Source organism: Asparagus officinalis, chromosome 9 (genome assembly GCF_001876935.1).
Source record: "Asparagus officinalis chromosome 9, Aspof.V1, whole genome shotgun sequence".
Lineage (NCBI taxonomy): Eukaryota > Viridiplantae > Streptophyta > Magnoliopsida > Asparagales > Asparagaceae > Asparagus > Asparagus officinalis.
This window is the reverse complement of record NC_033802.1, coordinates 4,528,202-4,543,427: the sequence shown is the minus strand read 5'-3', so window position 1 is coordinate 4,543,427 and position 15,226 is coordinate 4,528,202. Positions and strand designations below refer to the sequence as shown.

The 15,226-nt window shown below is 36.5% G+C and overlaps 1 protein-coding gene across 12 annotated transcripts in view; it reads left to right on the top strand.

Moving 5' to 3' along the window:
* The window catches only part of LOC109824406, a 30,620-nt gene continuing 19,746 nt past the window's right edge, over window positions 4,353-15,226 (top strand). For 4 of the 12 annotated variants that reach the window (XR_002242634.1, XR_002242633.1, XR_002242631.1 and 1 more), the window contains exons 1-6: window positions 5,592-5,698; window positions 5,815-6,481; window positions 6,953-7,231; window positions 7,306-7,449; window positions 7,541-7,645; window positions 14,075-14,173. Coding sequence is in view for 5 of the 12 variants with exons in the window: in XM_020390998.1 (XP_020246587.1) it covers window positions 5,646-5,698; window positions 5,815-6,481; window positions 6,953-7,231; window positions 7,306-7,449; window positions 7,541-7,645; window positions 14,400-14,405 (1,254 nt within the window). In the remaining 7 variants the exon portion in view is untranslated. Of the gene's footprint in view, window positions 4,535-5,591; window positions 5,699-5,814; window positions 6,482-6,952; window positions 7,232-7,305; window positions 7,450-7,540; window positions 7,646-14,074; window positions 14,174-14,399; window positions 15,075-15,226 lie in introns of those variants that run through there. The other 8 variants (XM_020390997.1, XM_020390996.1, XM_020390999.1 and 5 more) reach the window with 5 other exon arrangements.

Below are 15,226 nucleotides of genomic sequence, written 5' to 3'. Positions count from 1 at the left end.
TTCCCCCCCCCCCCAAGTGTTTAATGCCGCCTTGAGAAAAGGGAGGTCACATTTACTCTGACTGTGACAACTCTCCTCCCCATAAAGTTTGATGCGTAAACTCACTCGTCCTCTTGATTCATTCAAAGCCTCTGACCAGATTCTTCACGTGAGCGACCAGTACTCGTTACGTCCACTACTTGACATTAGTCCATCATATCTTTGGTATTCCTAAATAAATCATTTAAATCATTAAAATGGCTCTAATTAGAAAATTAAGTCATGTATCTATTTTAGATCTAGGCCCTTAATTCATAAGAAAATGATAGGGGTACACCCCAACCATAACTCCAATCATACACTCTCTCTTTTGCTACAGTGCACCGGGCCCCACATGAGATTTTAAAAAATTTAAATCCAATGGGCCCGATACACTGTAGCAAAAGAGAGAGAGAGGACGTGGTTGGAGTTGTGGTTGGGGGTGTGCCCCTAGTGACACTCTAATTCATAAAGCTATCATTATGTAACTCAATTCTCATAAGTTATTCCAAACTAGCCCCTAGCTCTACTCGCTACCTATGGTCTTAGGACCTATTTGGTTCAATAGAAGCTAGGAATAGGATTAGGAATCCTATTTTATTTATGGATTCCAACCTAATCCATAAAAAATTTATAGATAAATTTTAGTTTTATGGAATCCTATTTTTTTTGCATTCTATGTTTGTTTCACCCAAAGAAAAAAAGAATCTCACTTTTATAGAAACCATCCAATTCCTAATACCATGTTTGGTTCAGAATGAAATTTTTTTAGGGATCAACACTGTAGCAACAGCTAGCTCACTGATCATTACAAAATCACCGTAGCAACGGCTAGTTCCACCAACTTCAGAATTCAAAGAAAAAACATTATAGCAATGACTATTTCCACTATCTTCAAAATTCAAAGACATAACACTGTAGCAACGGCTAGTTCAGGGTCATAGTGGTTATAAATTCAACTTGAGGCCTCAAATTAATCCATGCATTCTCATTTCTCAGCAATTTATAAATTCCCATTGTCTGCAAATTGGATCCCAGACATCAATATGATATCAGAAGAGTGCTATCAAAATTATGAAGTTTATTGCGACTGCAATCTCAGAACACCGATGAAAGTGTGCAAGAATGATAAAAATAAGGGAAGGTGTTATTAGGGGTGTGCAAAATTCTCAAATAAAGAATGCAATTTTTTCGAACGGGCTGATGAAAGAGGAGACCCAAGCAACCAAGGAAGCCAATATGTCAAAGAAAATAGGTACGAAGATAAATATATTTTGTAATCAAAGACGCTGAAGAAAGAATTGAGACTTGTCGGAAATCAACTAGTAGCTTGGAAAATTTTAGCAATTTTATTAGTAATTTTTTATATTATTTTAATTATTACAAACTGCATGTCATGTACTTGTACTTGCAAAAACTATTTAGGTTGTAATGAAAACTATTTTTGGAATTGGGTATAAATTGTAATTGATATTGTATGGCTCGGTAATAGATCAACTTGTCATAATTGATTGCCCCACCTATAACTTACATGTTTATTACAGATTACATTATAAGGATGAATTGCCTCACCTAGACATTGTCAATTTAATGTAGGCTACAATCTCATCCCCTTTTTGTCACATCTGAATATAATAAACAATGTAAGTTAGATTGCATTCTCAGTAAATGCTAATCATCATCATTGCCAAATATCAACTGTTAGGAGCTACACAAGGTCAAAACAAAATAGCAAGTAACCCACATGCAAGAAAAAACAAAACAGCTCCCACATAGCAGCCTACAGAGCTACACAAGCTCAAAAACAAAACAACAACAAACCCAAAGGCAACAAAGCAACTCAAGCTCCAGCGAAAACAGCAACAAACCCAAAGGCAATGAGCTACACAAGCTCCAAACAAAACAACAGCAAAGCCAATTCACAGGAGCTACACAAGCTCAGAACAAAAAAGCAACAAACCCAGCAGCAAGGAGCTACACAAGCTCCAAACAAAACAACAGCAAACCCAGTAGCAAGGAGGTACACAAGCTCCAAACAAAACAGTAGCAAACCCAATTCACAAGAGCTACACAAGCTCAGAACAAAATAGCAACAAACCCAACAGCAAGGAGCTACACAAGCTCCAAACAAAACAGCAGTAAACCCAGCAGCAATGAGGTACACAAGCTCCAAACAAAACAGCAACAAACCCAAATTCACAGGAGCTACACAAGCTCATAACAAAACAGCCACAAACCCAAGCAATTGGAGCTACACAAGCTCCAAATAACAGCCACAAACCCAAGAGCAAGGAGCTACACAAGCTCCAAATAACAGTCACAAACCCAAGAGCAAAGAGCTACACAAGCTCAAAACAAAACCTCATATAACCCAATGGCAATGAGCTCAAAAGCTCAAAACAAAACAGCAACAAACTCAAAGAGATTGAGGAGCTACACAAGCTTCAAATAACAGCCACAAACCCAAAGGCAAGGAGCTACACAAGCTCCACGAACCCAAAGGCAAGGAGCTACACAAGCTCCATGAACCTAAAGGCAAGGACTGCAATAACAAAAATTCCAGAGAACCAAAAATCAATAATCAATTATATACCAAAACCCTTGTTTCTTGAGAGATTAGACATGTAGATGCCAAGCAATTGTGAATGAAACCCCACGGACAAATAATTCTACTAAAATCAATAATCAACTATATACCAAATGAAACCCCACCGAACAATACCCTTGTTTCAATAATTAAACATATACCAAAATCAATAATTTCACTACCAATGTTAATTTCCTCAGAGCAAGCACAATGAAACGATCACATTAAAAGGGATAAATTGATTTATACCTGCAGATGCTAAGTAGTTACGAAGGGAATAATTTAGAAATTGATGTCGTTGCCAACAAACCCCACCGGACGGAACAACCAACAAACCCCACCGACAAATAAGCATTGTGCCTCGTCTTCGAAAAAGAAATCGAAGAGATGAGGTGGGATAAAGGGTTGTGGGAGAAGTCGAAGCCAAAATCTAGGGCAAATCCACCAACCGAACCTAACAACAATATCGAAGAACAGCGGGAGAGGAGGTGCGCAGAAGCTTGGGGAGAGGCGAGAGAAGAAATGGGGAGTTGCGATTCCAGATCTAGGGTTCGAAGTCGAGAGGATTAGGAATCAGAAAACGCCAGATCTAGGGTTCGAAGTCGAGAGGATTAGGAATCAGAAAACGAAGATGAAGAACGATGTCAGAATTTTCGCCCAAACCCTCTCAAAAAACTCCGATTTGGGTTTCTATAAAAAAACCCTTACTGTTGCACCTTTATGGGCCCAAACCCTCTCAAAAAACTCCGATTTGGGTTTCTATAAAAAAACCCTTACTGTTGCACCTTTATGGATTATGTAATCCATAAATTTTTTTCCAGCCAAACTCTAGAATAGGATTGATAAAGAATCCAAATATTATACTTTTGCCACTGTCAGATCCAAATACCAATTTTTTTCTATAAATTGGGTGAAATAAACCACCCCCTATACTTTTGCCACTGTCAGATCCAAATACCAATTTTTTTCTATAAATTGGGTGAAATAAACCACCCCCTTAATGGATGAACTAATTTCAAAGTAAACTATGAAAACTGGGGGCCTTGTAGAAGTTTCAATGATGAGAGGGGCAAATCTCAAACTATACTAGATTTAGGGGACAAATATCTCTAACAAGACCCAATAAGCTAAAGAACCGGATTCCCTTGTGTGGGCATTAAGGGGCTGTTTGGTTGTATGTTTTTACCATGTAAAAGAATGGAAAGTGTAAAAAAGTGGGTCCCAATGTCAGCTTTCATCACTTTCAATTGTTTGTTTGTAGTTGTGAAAATAGTATAAAGTGATTTCATATGCTGATGTGGCTTTTTTAATGGATTTTTTAAAAAAAAAGACATGATTTTAGGAGAAAGCTGACATTGAAGTCAGGAAAAAATAATAAAAAATAATTCCAACCAATATGATCATTTGAGTAGGGACCACTTTTTACACTTTCCAAACAAACAATTAAAGTTACATTTACAAACCAAACAAGCAATTTATGATTCCAATGGAATCAAAAACAAACAAAGAAAGATATAAAAGTAAAATTGATGAGGTGGACAACAACTTTCCAAGTTGTGTCATAATACACAACTTTACCAACAACAACCAAACAGCCCCTAAACATTGACATCACATCACACGGGGCGTTAAACGAGGCACAATAATGCTACTCTCTCACGTGCAATTTTTTATTTTTATTTTTTATTTTAATTTATTTATTTGGTTATAAAGAGGGCCTTTCACAGTCTAAATTTATAAGCTCCCCACTATCCAAAAATCATCCTCTCTTCTCCTTCATCCAGATTAATCATCAGATTGGAGGAAAAAAGAACCCAACCCTGACCCTTGACGAGCTCACTGGTGATAATATGGACGACGACGATGAAGAGGACGGAGGCAGTAGCAACAGATGCTTACGCTGGGTTGGGAGGTATTGGAAATTATCAGGTGAGAGGTTTTAACTGAGAAATTATTGTTGATTGAAGAAACCCTTAATTATTAGGTTAATTTAGGTATTTTTCCTTTTAGAAATTAGTTTTATTGTTTCATTTCTAACTCTCTAATTCTCGCTCTATAATTTTAAGTTCTTCCCGTTGCTGAGAATATGAGTCCGGTATTTAAAATCCTCTATCATTTCTAACTCTTTTATAAATTCTTATTTAATTTGAATTTTAGAATAGTGCATTAGATTGCCAATTTTGGAACTCATCTATGTTAGGATTAGTCCACGTGATTATTCTTTGGAATTTTCAATGGTACATTTTTACCGCAGCTAGTTCATATGTTTATACTATGTAGTTTCCTGATGTTTCTCATGTGAATTTATGTGTCTGGGTTCTCATTCGCAACGCTTTAGGTTGATTTACTTGTTGAGATATAATAATTTTAGGGGAAAATTGCATTGGGGAGCCAAATTAAGTTGGGTCATTCATCCCCACCCCAAGCCCAAAAAGCATATCCAAAAAACCCTTAATACAGCAAAAGAAATGCAACAAGCTCCCAATATAAGTACAGATACAATACCCCAAAAACTATCCCCAAATTACCCTTCCCAATTCACTATACCATCCTTTCTGAGCGTTGTTATCGAAACCACCTGTTTCAAATTTCGAGACCATCTTCCCTTTCGTTCGAAACCCTCTTCCTCCCAAAACCGCCGCCGACAGAACAACGGCTTGGAAGCCGTCTTCGTGCCTCTTCGTCTCTCACTCATCGAAGAACGCCGACCCTCATTGTATTCTTTGAAACCATGCCTCTGAAAACCCCGCCGCGACGTCGTCGTCGTCGTTTTCATCTTCGGCGACCCACATTAGAACGCTTCGTCGACTTCGTCTTCGTCATCGTTGTCGAAGACGCCTGCCGCTCATTATATCTTCGAACTCCCTCTTCCTCCAAGACGCCGACGCCCCTCGTCGTCGCTTTCTTCTCTTGGCGCTCAGCTGTGAACCGTCTTCGTCGACGCTCGCCGCTGACAAGATCCTTAAGCCCCCCCCCCCCCCCCGACCGCAAGCGAGTCGCTGGAGTACCTCTGCCAAACCGAACAGTGACGCTCGCTGGGATGTCGACATCATCATCTCACTCATCTAAATCAACGAGGAGCAAGCCTGGGATGTAAGTATTAACCCAATCATTCATATTTTTCGATTTTAATGTGTTTGGCATTGTGATTTTTTTAGCCGCATTAGAACCCTAATTTGATGCAGTATCTGTTGTGTTATGTTTTACAGTAAGCATGATATCAGAATTTCTTGTAATATACATGGATATTGTACATTCATGGATGAAATCGCTCCACGGATGAGGGCTGAACATTGGAGGGCTTATGGATCCTCCAATTTCAAAAATTATGTTAGTTTTGGTGCAATTCCAGCAGACAAGGCTACGATCATGTTGCTTCTAGATCATCTGGATTTAGCCACGGGGAAGTTTTTTTTCAAGGATAGCCAAACTGGGACTCCACAGGCGTATACTTTTGATGTAAATTGGGTGCTTAAACATACCCGGTTTAATGATGAAGGGGAGAAACCCGAAGGCAACCGAGATACGGAGAATAGGATATGGAACACATACTTCTCCAACAAACAACAATTACAATACAAGAGTGGCCGAGACTACCTTGAGGCCCTATTGAAAAGATTGGTTCGGTCAAGAAAGAGGACGGATGTTTTTGATTTTGTTATGCTTCAAATCCTCTATCAACTCACAATGATATGGACTCTGACCGCGAGAATGAATGCACCCCGGCATATGTTTAAATATATAGATCGGTTAGATATGGTTGATAATTTGTCATGGGCGACAATCATCTACAAGGAATTGTGGGATTCTTTCAAGGCTGCGAAGATAGCGAAGAAGGGGCAGACATATCTCATCGGTTGCGCTCCCTTGCTATCGGTGAGTTATATGTGTTTTTTGTAAGTAATATGTTGCATTTGCACCTTATCTGTGATCATTACCTTTTACATGTGATATATGACACTTATATGACATTTGTATCTAATTTGTATTGTTTAAGTTTCCAATTTATTTGTAGTTTGTATGTGATATTATCTTGTTATATGAGATTATTTCCAATTAAATGTGATATTATCTTGTTATATGTGATAAGTGTATTCTACATGTGATATATTCTAATCATATGTGACGTTTGTAACCAATATGTGACATTTGTCCCTGATTTGTGACAGTTGTAGTTAATGTGAGTTTATCTTCTTGTAAGTGATTATTGCCATTTATCTATGATATTTGTATCTAATATGTTATACTTCATTGATTGAATGTGGCCTTTTTTTGAAGCTATGGTATTATGAGATTTCGTATCTAATATGTTATACTTCATTGATTGAATGTGGCCTTTTTTTGAAGCTATGGTATTATGAGATTTCAAACATCAAAGAGCCGGTAAGGGTTGATGAATCCAAGCCACCAATGATAAATTGGACATTGGAGGGTAAGAAGGTGGGTTCGGTGCGGACTACAACGATTTTGAAGAAATCGGAAGCCGCAATCCACATCTTACCGGAGCAAGATGTGGCGAGGTATGTTCATGAGGAAATAAAGCAAAAGCTTACAATGGTGAAGGCTAAAGTTGAGGAGGAAGTTACGGGTGAAAAATCATTAGGGAAGAAAAGAGTCCAAAAAGAGGTAATGTTGATGATTTGGATGTGTCATCTTTTTATTTGTGACTTTTGCTCACTATCAGTTTATTGTTAATGTAGAATGAAGCTTATGAAAAGTTGGTGATGTTGAATGAAGCTTATGAGCAAGTACTTGTTACTCACGGCGTTGATATTTTGGCTATTATAGTCGAAACTGAGAAAACATTTGCTGAGGAGAAACATATCAGGCAAAACAAAGGAGAGGTAACAACTTATGTCTTGTGTCACATGAGGGAAAAAAATTGAGAAAATATTTGCTGAATTGAAATTGGTTATTGTTTTTACATCTATGCAGCCACAAATAGAGAAAGAATGGGAGGCTGAGAAGGAAGAAGGGAAGGAAGATGAGACATTGATTGAAGGTGATCAAACCCAAGACATGGACATTAAACTGGAGGAGATAACTTTCCTTTGTGATATTTGCTTATTGCATGTGACATTTACAGCTTATTTGTGATAGTTTCCTTTGGTATGTGACAAATGTCTACCTATTGTGACATTCGTCTACCTATTGTGACATTCATGTCTCTTGTGACATTTTGTCTAATAATTTGACGTAAACAGTTTAGTGTGATGTTTGGTTATTATTTATGATAAATAAATATTTATTGTGATATATATTCATGTCTTATTTTTGTGATATGTATTCATTAACTGTGAGTGGTATACACACTACAACAGAAAAGCTAATCCGCGAGGAACAAGTTTGTCGTTGAAAGTCGAGATTTCCTCGTCGTAGTGTGTTGGCGAGGAAAAAACTTTGGTCACCATTTCCTCGTGGTAGGGTGGTCAAGAAAAGTTTCTACGAGGAATATTATAATTTCTCGCGAAATCCTTTTTGCGATGAATATATTCTTTTCTCGTTGTTACTCTTTAGCCTCGATATTTTTGCTCACCTAATCTCATACATTTTTCATCACTAAACTACAGTTTCCTCGCCAATGATACGTGAATAATATTTAATTTATATATAATGAAAGTTATAAAAAACTATTTTCGTCGTTGTAAGTATCTTTCAGCGAGTAAACTGTTCCTCACCAAAGATAAATTTTTAACTAGGAAATTGATTTTTTTCATTATATGTATCTTTTTTTCGTGGAAACAGTTCCTCAGTAAAGGGACTCAAAGAAAAGGAAATTTAAATTTGTTGTTGTAGGTTGTACCCCATATTCTTCGCCAAAGAAATTCAATTACGAGGAAATTTACATTTATCGATATAGGTTATATGGTCTATAACGAGGAAAATTACTTTTACCGTTATAGGTTGTATCATTATAGCGAGGAAATATGTTTTTGTCGACGTAAGCAATATACTCTATAACGAGGAAATATTATTTTGACGACGTAAACAGTATACTTATAATGAGGAAATTTTATTTCATCAATAATAATGCTATTACGAGAAAAACGCTCAAAATATAAATAATTATCATCAATTGTCACCAAGGTACATCAAAAAAATTAAAATAAATAAAGCAAACAAGTTTTTACCATAAGTAACAATGGTAGTCTAAAGCAATAAAAAATGCAACACGACCAAAGAAATATTTTGGGTTGCTGATGGATGTTGCCTAGAAAAATTAGCCATAAACTTCTCAAACTTTTTGGCTTGCTCCAATCTTTCGATTACCTCATTTTGCGCATCGATCTTTTGTTGTTTGAGTTCCTACAAGTTGTTGGGTCTCTTGAAACTGTTCTTGCAACTCTTTATTCTTTTCAGACATTTCACTCATCGAAGAACGGGAGAACCTTAATGATGGTGGTCTAGGGCCAAAACCACAGCTCTTAATGTAGCTTGATTTGACTTTGAGAACTTTTGCACAAATTCCTCATCTGTCATTGTTCGAGTTCCATCAGGTTGAGTGATATCTGCTCGCATCTTTATCATTTGATCCTATAAGTAAAAAAGTATATTCAGTTCAATCATATGCAACTTCTCAATTACAACCTAATCAATATAATCTTCTTTAGAACAGTAATATCAATTTAACCTATATTCTTAAAATATTATAAAAGCATGCATCATTAACATGTTACTTACCCAATTTTCCTTTGCTCCCAAGTCCCATCCTTTTTTTGTGCTTCTATACTCTGTTTCAAAATGATCAATTGCACATTGCATCTCTTCAGTCTGTGCTTCCTATTGCATTCAAACATTTTTTTTTGGTCAATGAAGAATTATATTCATTTACCAAATGGAAAGTATTTGTACATCAGATATTCAGTATATGAACTGAAAAATCAATTAAGAAAACAACTAAAAAGAATAAAAACTAAGATCAGCGAAGAATTTACAGTTGATTATAGTGATATAAGCCATTCTTTTTCCCCGCTGGATATGAACCATTAAGTATGATGGTCATGATATCAATCTTGATCTCCTTGATGAGCTGTTCTATACTCCTGGATTTCGTTTCAAATAGTCTGCTGTTTCGTTCCCCCCATATCTTGTAGACAGTAGAAGATAATGACATTCTTTTCACCTTTTGCTTAAAACCCCTTCCTCTCAGCCTGCAATTAAACCAATCCAGCAAGCGATTCCATTCACAAGTCTTCCAATCGAATTGAAGCCAATTCATAATCTCATTCCAGACTGCACCAGTGAAGCTGCATTCAAAAAAGAGGTGATTTCGGGATTCAACAACATTTTCATTGCATAAACAACAGATGCCAGTTGTGATGATTCCTCTTTTGAGCAATCGATCTCTTGTAAGTAGCCTGTTCTGCACTGCAAGCCACATAATGAAACAGTGCTTTGGGTAGCTCATATTTTCCCACACTGTTGTGAACCATGGGACCTTTGTAGCTGCTGGGGAAATTTTTGAATAAAGCTCAGATAGACACACTTTTGAGTTCCTATGACAGGAACTGATAATTTGCTTCAAAGCATCTACACATATTTTCTTTTTCAACATATATATATGTACACAATTAAGTTACAAATTTATAAGCAAAACTAAAAAGTGTCTCACAATTTGCTCTTGGTGTGACAAATGATTTTGACCTAGCTTTGTGATGATATGTCAACTTTGACCTATTAAGAATATTCTTCTCTGAGCAAATCTAAAATTATTAAGACATACAGTTAGAAAGAAGTAAATGAAAAAAGAAAAAATGTAATACGTGGAGGAAAATAAAAAAAAGATATTGTACCTTAAACTTTTCACTAGAAAAATGAGTGCAAAGAAACTCCCATTCTTTCTTGAGCCAACAAAACAATACAAGGTATTATACTTATGTGATAGGTGTCAAGCACACATAAATCTAGACAAAATATGCAAGTACTATGCTTATGTATTCGTATTTTAATTATATGCTGACGTGTGTGAATTTTCTTTCTTATCATTTGCACCAATCCTGTTTCATCCTTCCAATGACTCAGGTGATTGTTTAGTTTCAGGTTGAGCTGTCTATGTATGTATTATAATAGAAACATATTTTGCGTTCAAAACTCATACAAGCATTTGAACTAGTAAAGCTACTGATACATGTAACTCTTGATCATCTCAATACTTCTTATTAGATATTGATAAGCATGGGTTAAGAATACAAAGCCTCAATATGTCGAAAGGTAAGAAGTGTTTACCTCTTGATTGAGCTTTCTCCAATGCCTTGCCATATCTACCACAGACTTGGAGCACATTGGACATGTGTATGAGTGTATCTACTGCAAAAGAAAGAAAAACAAAAAAACATTAATAACATATACAATTTCCCTTCTTAAACACCAAAATCAAATTGGATTGGGGGTCAAATTAGTAGGTACTACAGTTTAGTGGGGGGATGCGGCTTACTGATGATGATTCAACATTCACGCCAGACATTCAGAGTGCATTGTGTGCCCACATTTCAAAACACTTGTCACTTTTAACGAGTCAAAAAGATACTGCAACATAGAATCTAACATTATGATGTTTCAAATTTCAAATGTAGAATGCGAAAGAATATCAGGAAAATGTACCTCAACACATATGGGGCAATTCTGTTTCATTGAGTTCTCCACACATGTATGCTTACCGCGTAGAGAATTTGAGTAGCAGGAACCTATAGATAATTTCGAATGGACAAAGATATGTAGATTAACAGAAAATTACAACTAAAGAAGATGTATCCATAAAATGTAGATAACAAAGTGCCATGAATTTCATCTATTCCATCCCACATGCTTGAGTACAATCAGATAGAACAATGAGCTCAACAAAAAGACAAAAAAGCATGTATATACAACGTCAACAAAAAGAAAAACAAGATGTCAGCACTAAATGTAGATAACTGTTGATTATTCTAAATAGAAGTCTGGTTCGTCATTAATAGAAAACAATTATCAAGAAAAGCAAACAAATCCAAATATTTATCAAGAGAGAGGCACATACCACACGTTTCGTAATGGAAGAAATTATCCTGCCCTCCAACTCGACAAATACCGCAATCATCATAGTGAAACTGCCCTTTCTTAGTGTAGTCGTAAATTTGCAGATTTCACAGAAATACTCCCTCATGTTTACACCACACTTTGTACAAACTTTGGTAACCTAAAATCACCCCAACTCTTGCAATAATTCCCAGAAGGAAAAAGAATTTCAAATAAACAAAGATAATTCAGAAATTTTACCTGCTGCTCAGTATCGCACACCAAACAAATCGCCTAAAAAATCACAAAAAATAAAAAACTTGAGAACAAATAATAACACATCAAACCCAAATTTAAAAGAAAAAGATACATTCCTGGAATCATTGTATATTAGGAGTAAGACTCCTATCAACTTAAGTGGATAGTGAATAGTGTGTCCACCAAACTTTATATCCACTCATTTAACATATAAAAAGTCACTTCATATCATGCAAGGATCCCTAGGAAACATCCAAGGGTTAAAAAGTTTGGTGGATGTCCACTTAAGTGGACACAAGTTCTCCTCCATATATACCTTCCAACTCAATTATATTTGAAATCTTACCGCCGGCGGTTGAAGATTGTAGCACGTTTGGTTTAATCTATCTTCCAAATCAATTATATTTGAGAATCAATTATATTTAAAATCTTTACGCTGGCGGTTGAAATCTTGCCTCAGATCGTGCCGCTGACGGTTGAAGACGTAGCCGTAGACGAAGGAGGAGCTCGCCGGGAACCTGAAGGTGAAGATGGAGTCGAGGATCAAGGATCGGTGGCGGGCCTGGTGCATTGAATCGGGGAACGAGGAGAAGGCGATGAGGACCTGCTGGTCGGCAGTGAAGGAGTTCGGCGGGAAGAAGACCTCGACGGTCTGGCCTTGCTCGAGATCAAAGCGGATGATGCAAAACCCTAGGACCTAACGGCGGAACCCAACGAGATCGAAGCGGATGAAGACGACATGGAGGCGGCGGCGGGAGCGGAGGAGGAGGAAGAAGATGGTCGAGGGATTTGAGGGGATGGGAATAAGGGGCGTGGGGGATTTTAGATTTTGGGGGAAATTTTGGGGTGAAGCGGAAGAGCACAGAAGAAGAGAAATGTTTTATTTAAAAAAGAAAAATAATTAAACACCTAAACGAGTTAAACCATTTGGGCTAAACATCCCAAACGGTTAAACCTCTTTGGAGGTTATATTTGGGATCTCCTAACAACCCAAACTGTTTCAACCGTTTGGGTTTTGTTATCCCAAACGGGTTTAACCGTTTGGGCTGTTTTTACTTGTCCAAACGGTTCTAATAACTGTTTGGACTGTCCTATTTTGTATTAGTGCTATGCCAAATAGAATAAGAGATTTCATTGCACGTTTGGTTTTAGTGCTATGCCAAATAGAATAAGAGATTTCATTGCACGTTTGGTTTAATCTATTTTCAGAAGTCAATATTATATATTAACATAATCTAATTTCAGAAGTAATCTATTTTCAGAAGTCAATATTATATATTAACATAATCTAATTTCAGAAGTCTGAAATAAATGTATATTCAAAACTCACAAATTGTTTAAATCTTATTAGATTTGTGAGCAATCCTATATCATTGGGATCCCTTTGAACCTGAATAAATATTAATTGGTTGTTAATCTTCATGTGAATTGTGCAAAAAACTACAAAAAGGAATCATCAACCAGACAAACCAAATCCTTATTTCTATCCATACTGGAGCTTTACCTCGTGCTGGACATTTATTAATTCTTTTAACGAGGAAAGGGTTCCATGTAAAACAAAAAAAATTAGTGAGGAAACCTTCAATTTGTCGTCAATGAATTTCGCGGGTGTTGCATATTTTTTGCCAAATTAATATTGAGGGAACTATAATTTTCTTGCTAATGGGTTCTTTTTAACGACAAAACGGTTTCTCGTAAAACAAAAACTTTTAGCGAGGAAGCCTTAAATTTGTTGCTATTGAAATTGACGGGTTTTGCACATTTTTCTGCCAAACTAATAATAAGTAAACTATTATTTCCTCGCTAATTGATTCTTTTGACGAGGAAATGGTTCCTTGTAGATTATAGATCTTCAGTGAGGAAATCATACTTTTATCGCTATTACATTTGGCGGGTTTTCCTCTATTTTTCACCAAAAGAACAGCGATGAAATGATTATTTCCTTGTTAAATGTGCATTTCACGATGAAAAAGTTCACCAAAATCTCATATTTCCTCGCCAATAAAATAACTAGTTAGGAGACCAAATCATGATCATGTTTAGTGAGGAACTAAAATTTTCATTGTAGAAGGTGGTCTACTGTGAGGAAAATATATTTCTTGTTGAAGACCTACTGATATTTACCGAGGAAATAATTTTTTCCTTGTCGAAAGTGATATTTGTTGAGGAAAATAATTTTCTCGTAAAAAAGTTGGTCGCTAAAAGACCTGTCTGTTATAGTGACAGGCTAAAGTTGAGGCAGAGAAAGAAGAAGGGAAAGAAGAGGAGGGAGGCAAAGAAGGTGATCAAACCCAGGCCATGGGCAGTGAACTGGAGGAGGTAACTCTTCTTTGTGATATTTGCTTATTGCATGTGACATTTACTGCTTATTTGTGATAGTTCCCTTTGGTTTGTGACAATTGTCTACCTTTTGTGGCATTCATATGTCTCTTGTGACATTTTATCTAATAATGTGACGTAAACAGTTTACATGTGATGTTTGGTTATTATTTGTGATATGAATATTTCATGTGATATATATTCATTAACTGTGATCTTTATACAGCTTTAAGAGGTAAAAGTTGCTGAGAATGTTCCCAAAAAGAAGAAGGGAAGGAAGAGGAGGGAGGAAACCGATGATACTTTAAAAGCATTTGTCAGTGGGCTACGGACAAAGAGCCAAAGGAAAACAAAGAAGCCCAAGTTCTTAGAATCTCTCTTCCAAACTGAATTGCCTAAGAAGGGAAGGAAAGGGAAGAAAGGTGTCGTTCTGGTGGAAGATGACGACGACAAGGGGGAGAAGGATGTGGAGAAGCCACTTGCAATTTCACACATCGGTAGGAGAACATCTGTTGCAGAGCTATGGAAAAGGGAAAAAAGTGAAGAGGAAAAAAATTTATTGGAGATGTTGAATATGAGCATTCCTTCTTCACAAGACTTTGATGTTAGGCTATCGGGAACAATCGACGAAGGCTTTTACCATAATTTCACCGTTGAGGACATTCCCGATGCATCGGATGATGAAAACAAGTGGCTTTAACATTTTCTTACATTAAAAGTTGACAAGTAAGTATTAAGTGTTATTCTGTGATATTTATATTAGGCCTGTGATATTAAGTGTTATTCGTGTGACATATAGTGTTTTCCTGTGACATATAGTGTTTGCATGTGATATTTAGTGTTTGTTTGTGACATTTAGTGTTTTCCTGTGACATCTAGTGTTTTCCTGTAACATCTAGTATTTTCCTGTAACATCTAGTATTTTCCTGTGACATTTAATGTTTGTATGTGACATTTAGTGTGTTCCTGTGACATTCAGTGTTTGTATGTGACATTTAGTGTTTGTTTGTGATATTTAGTATTTTCCTGTGACATTTAGTGTTTGTTTGTGAC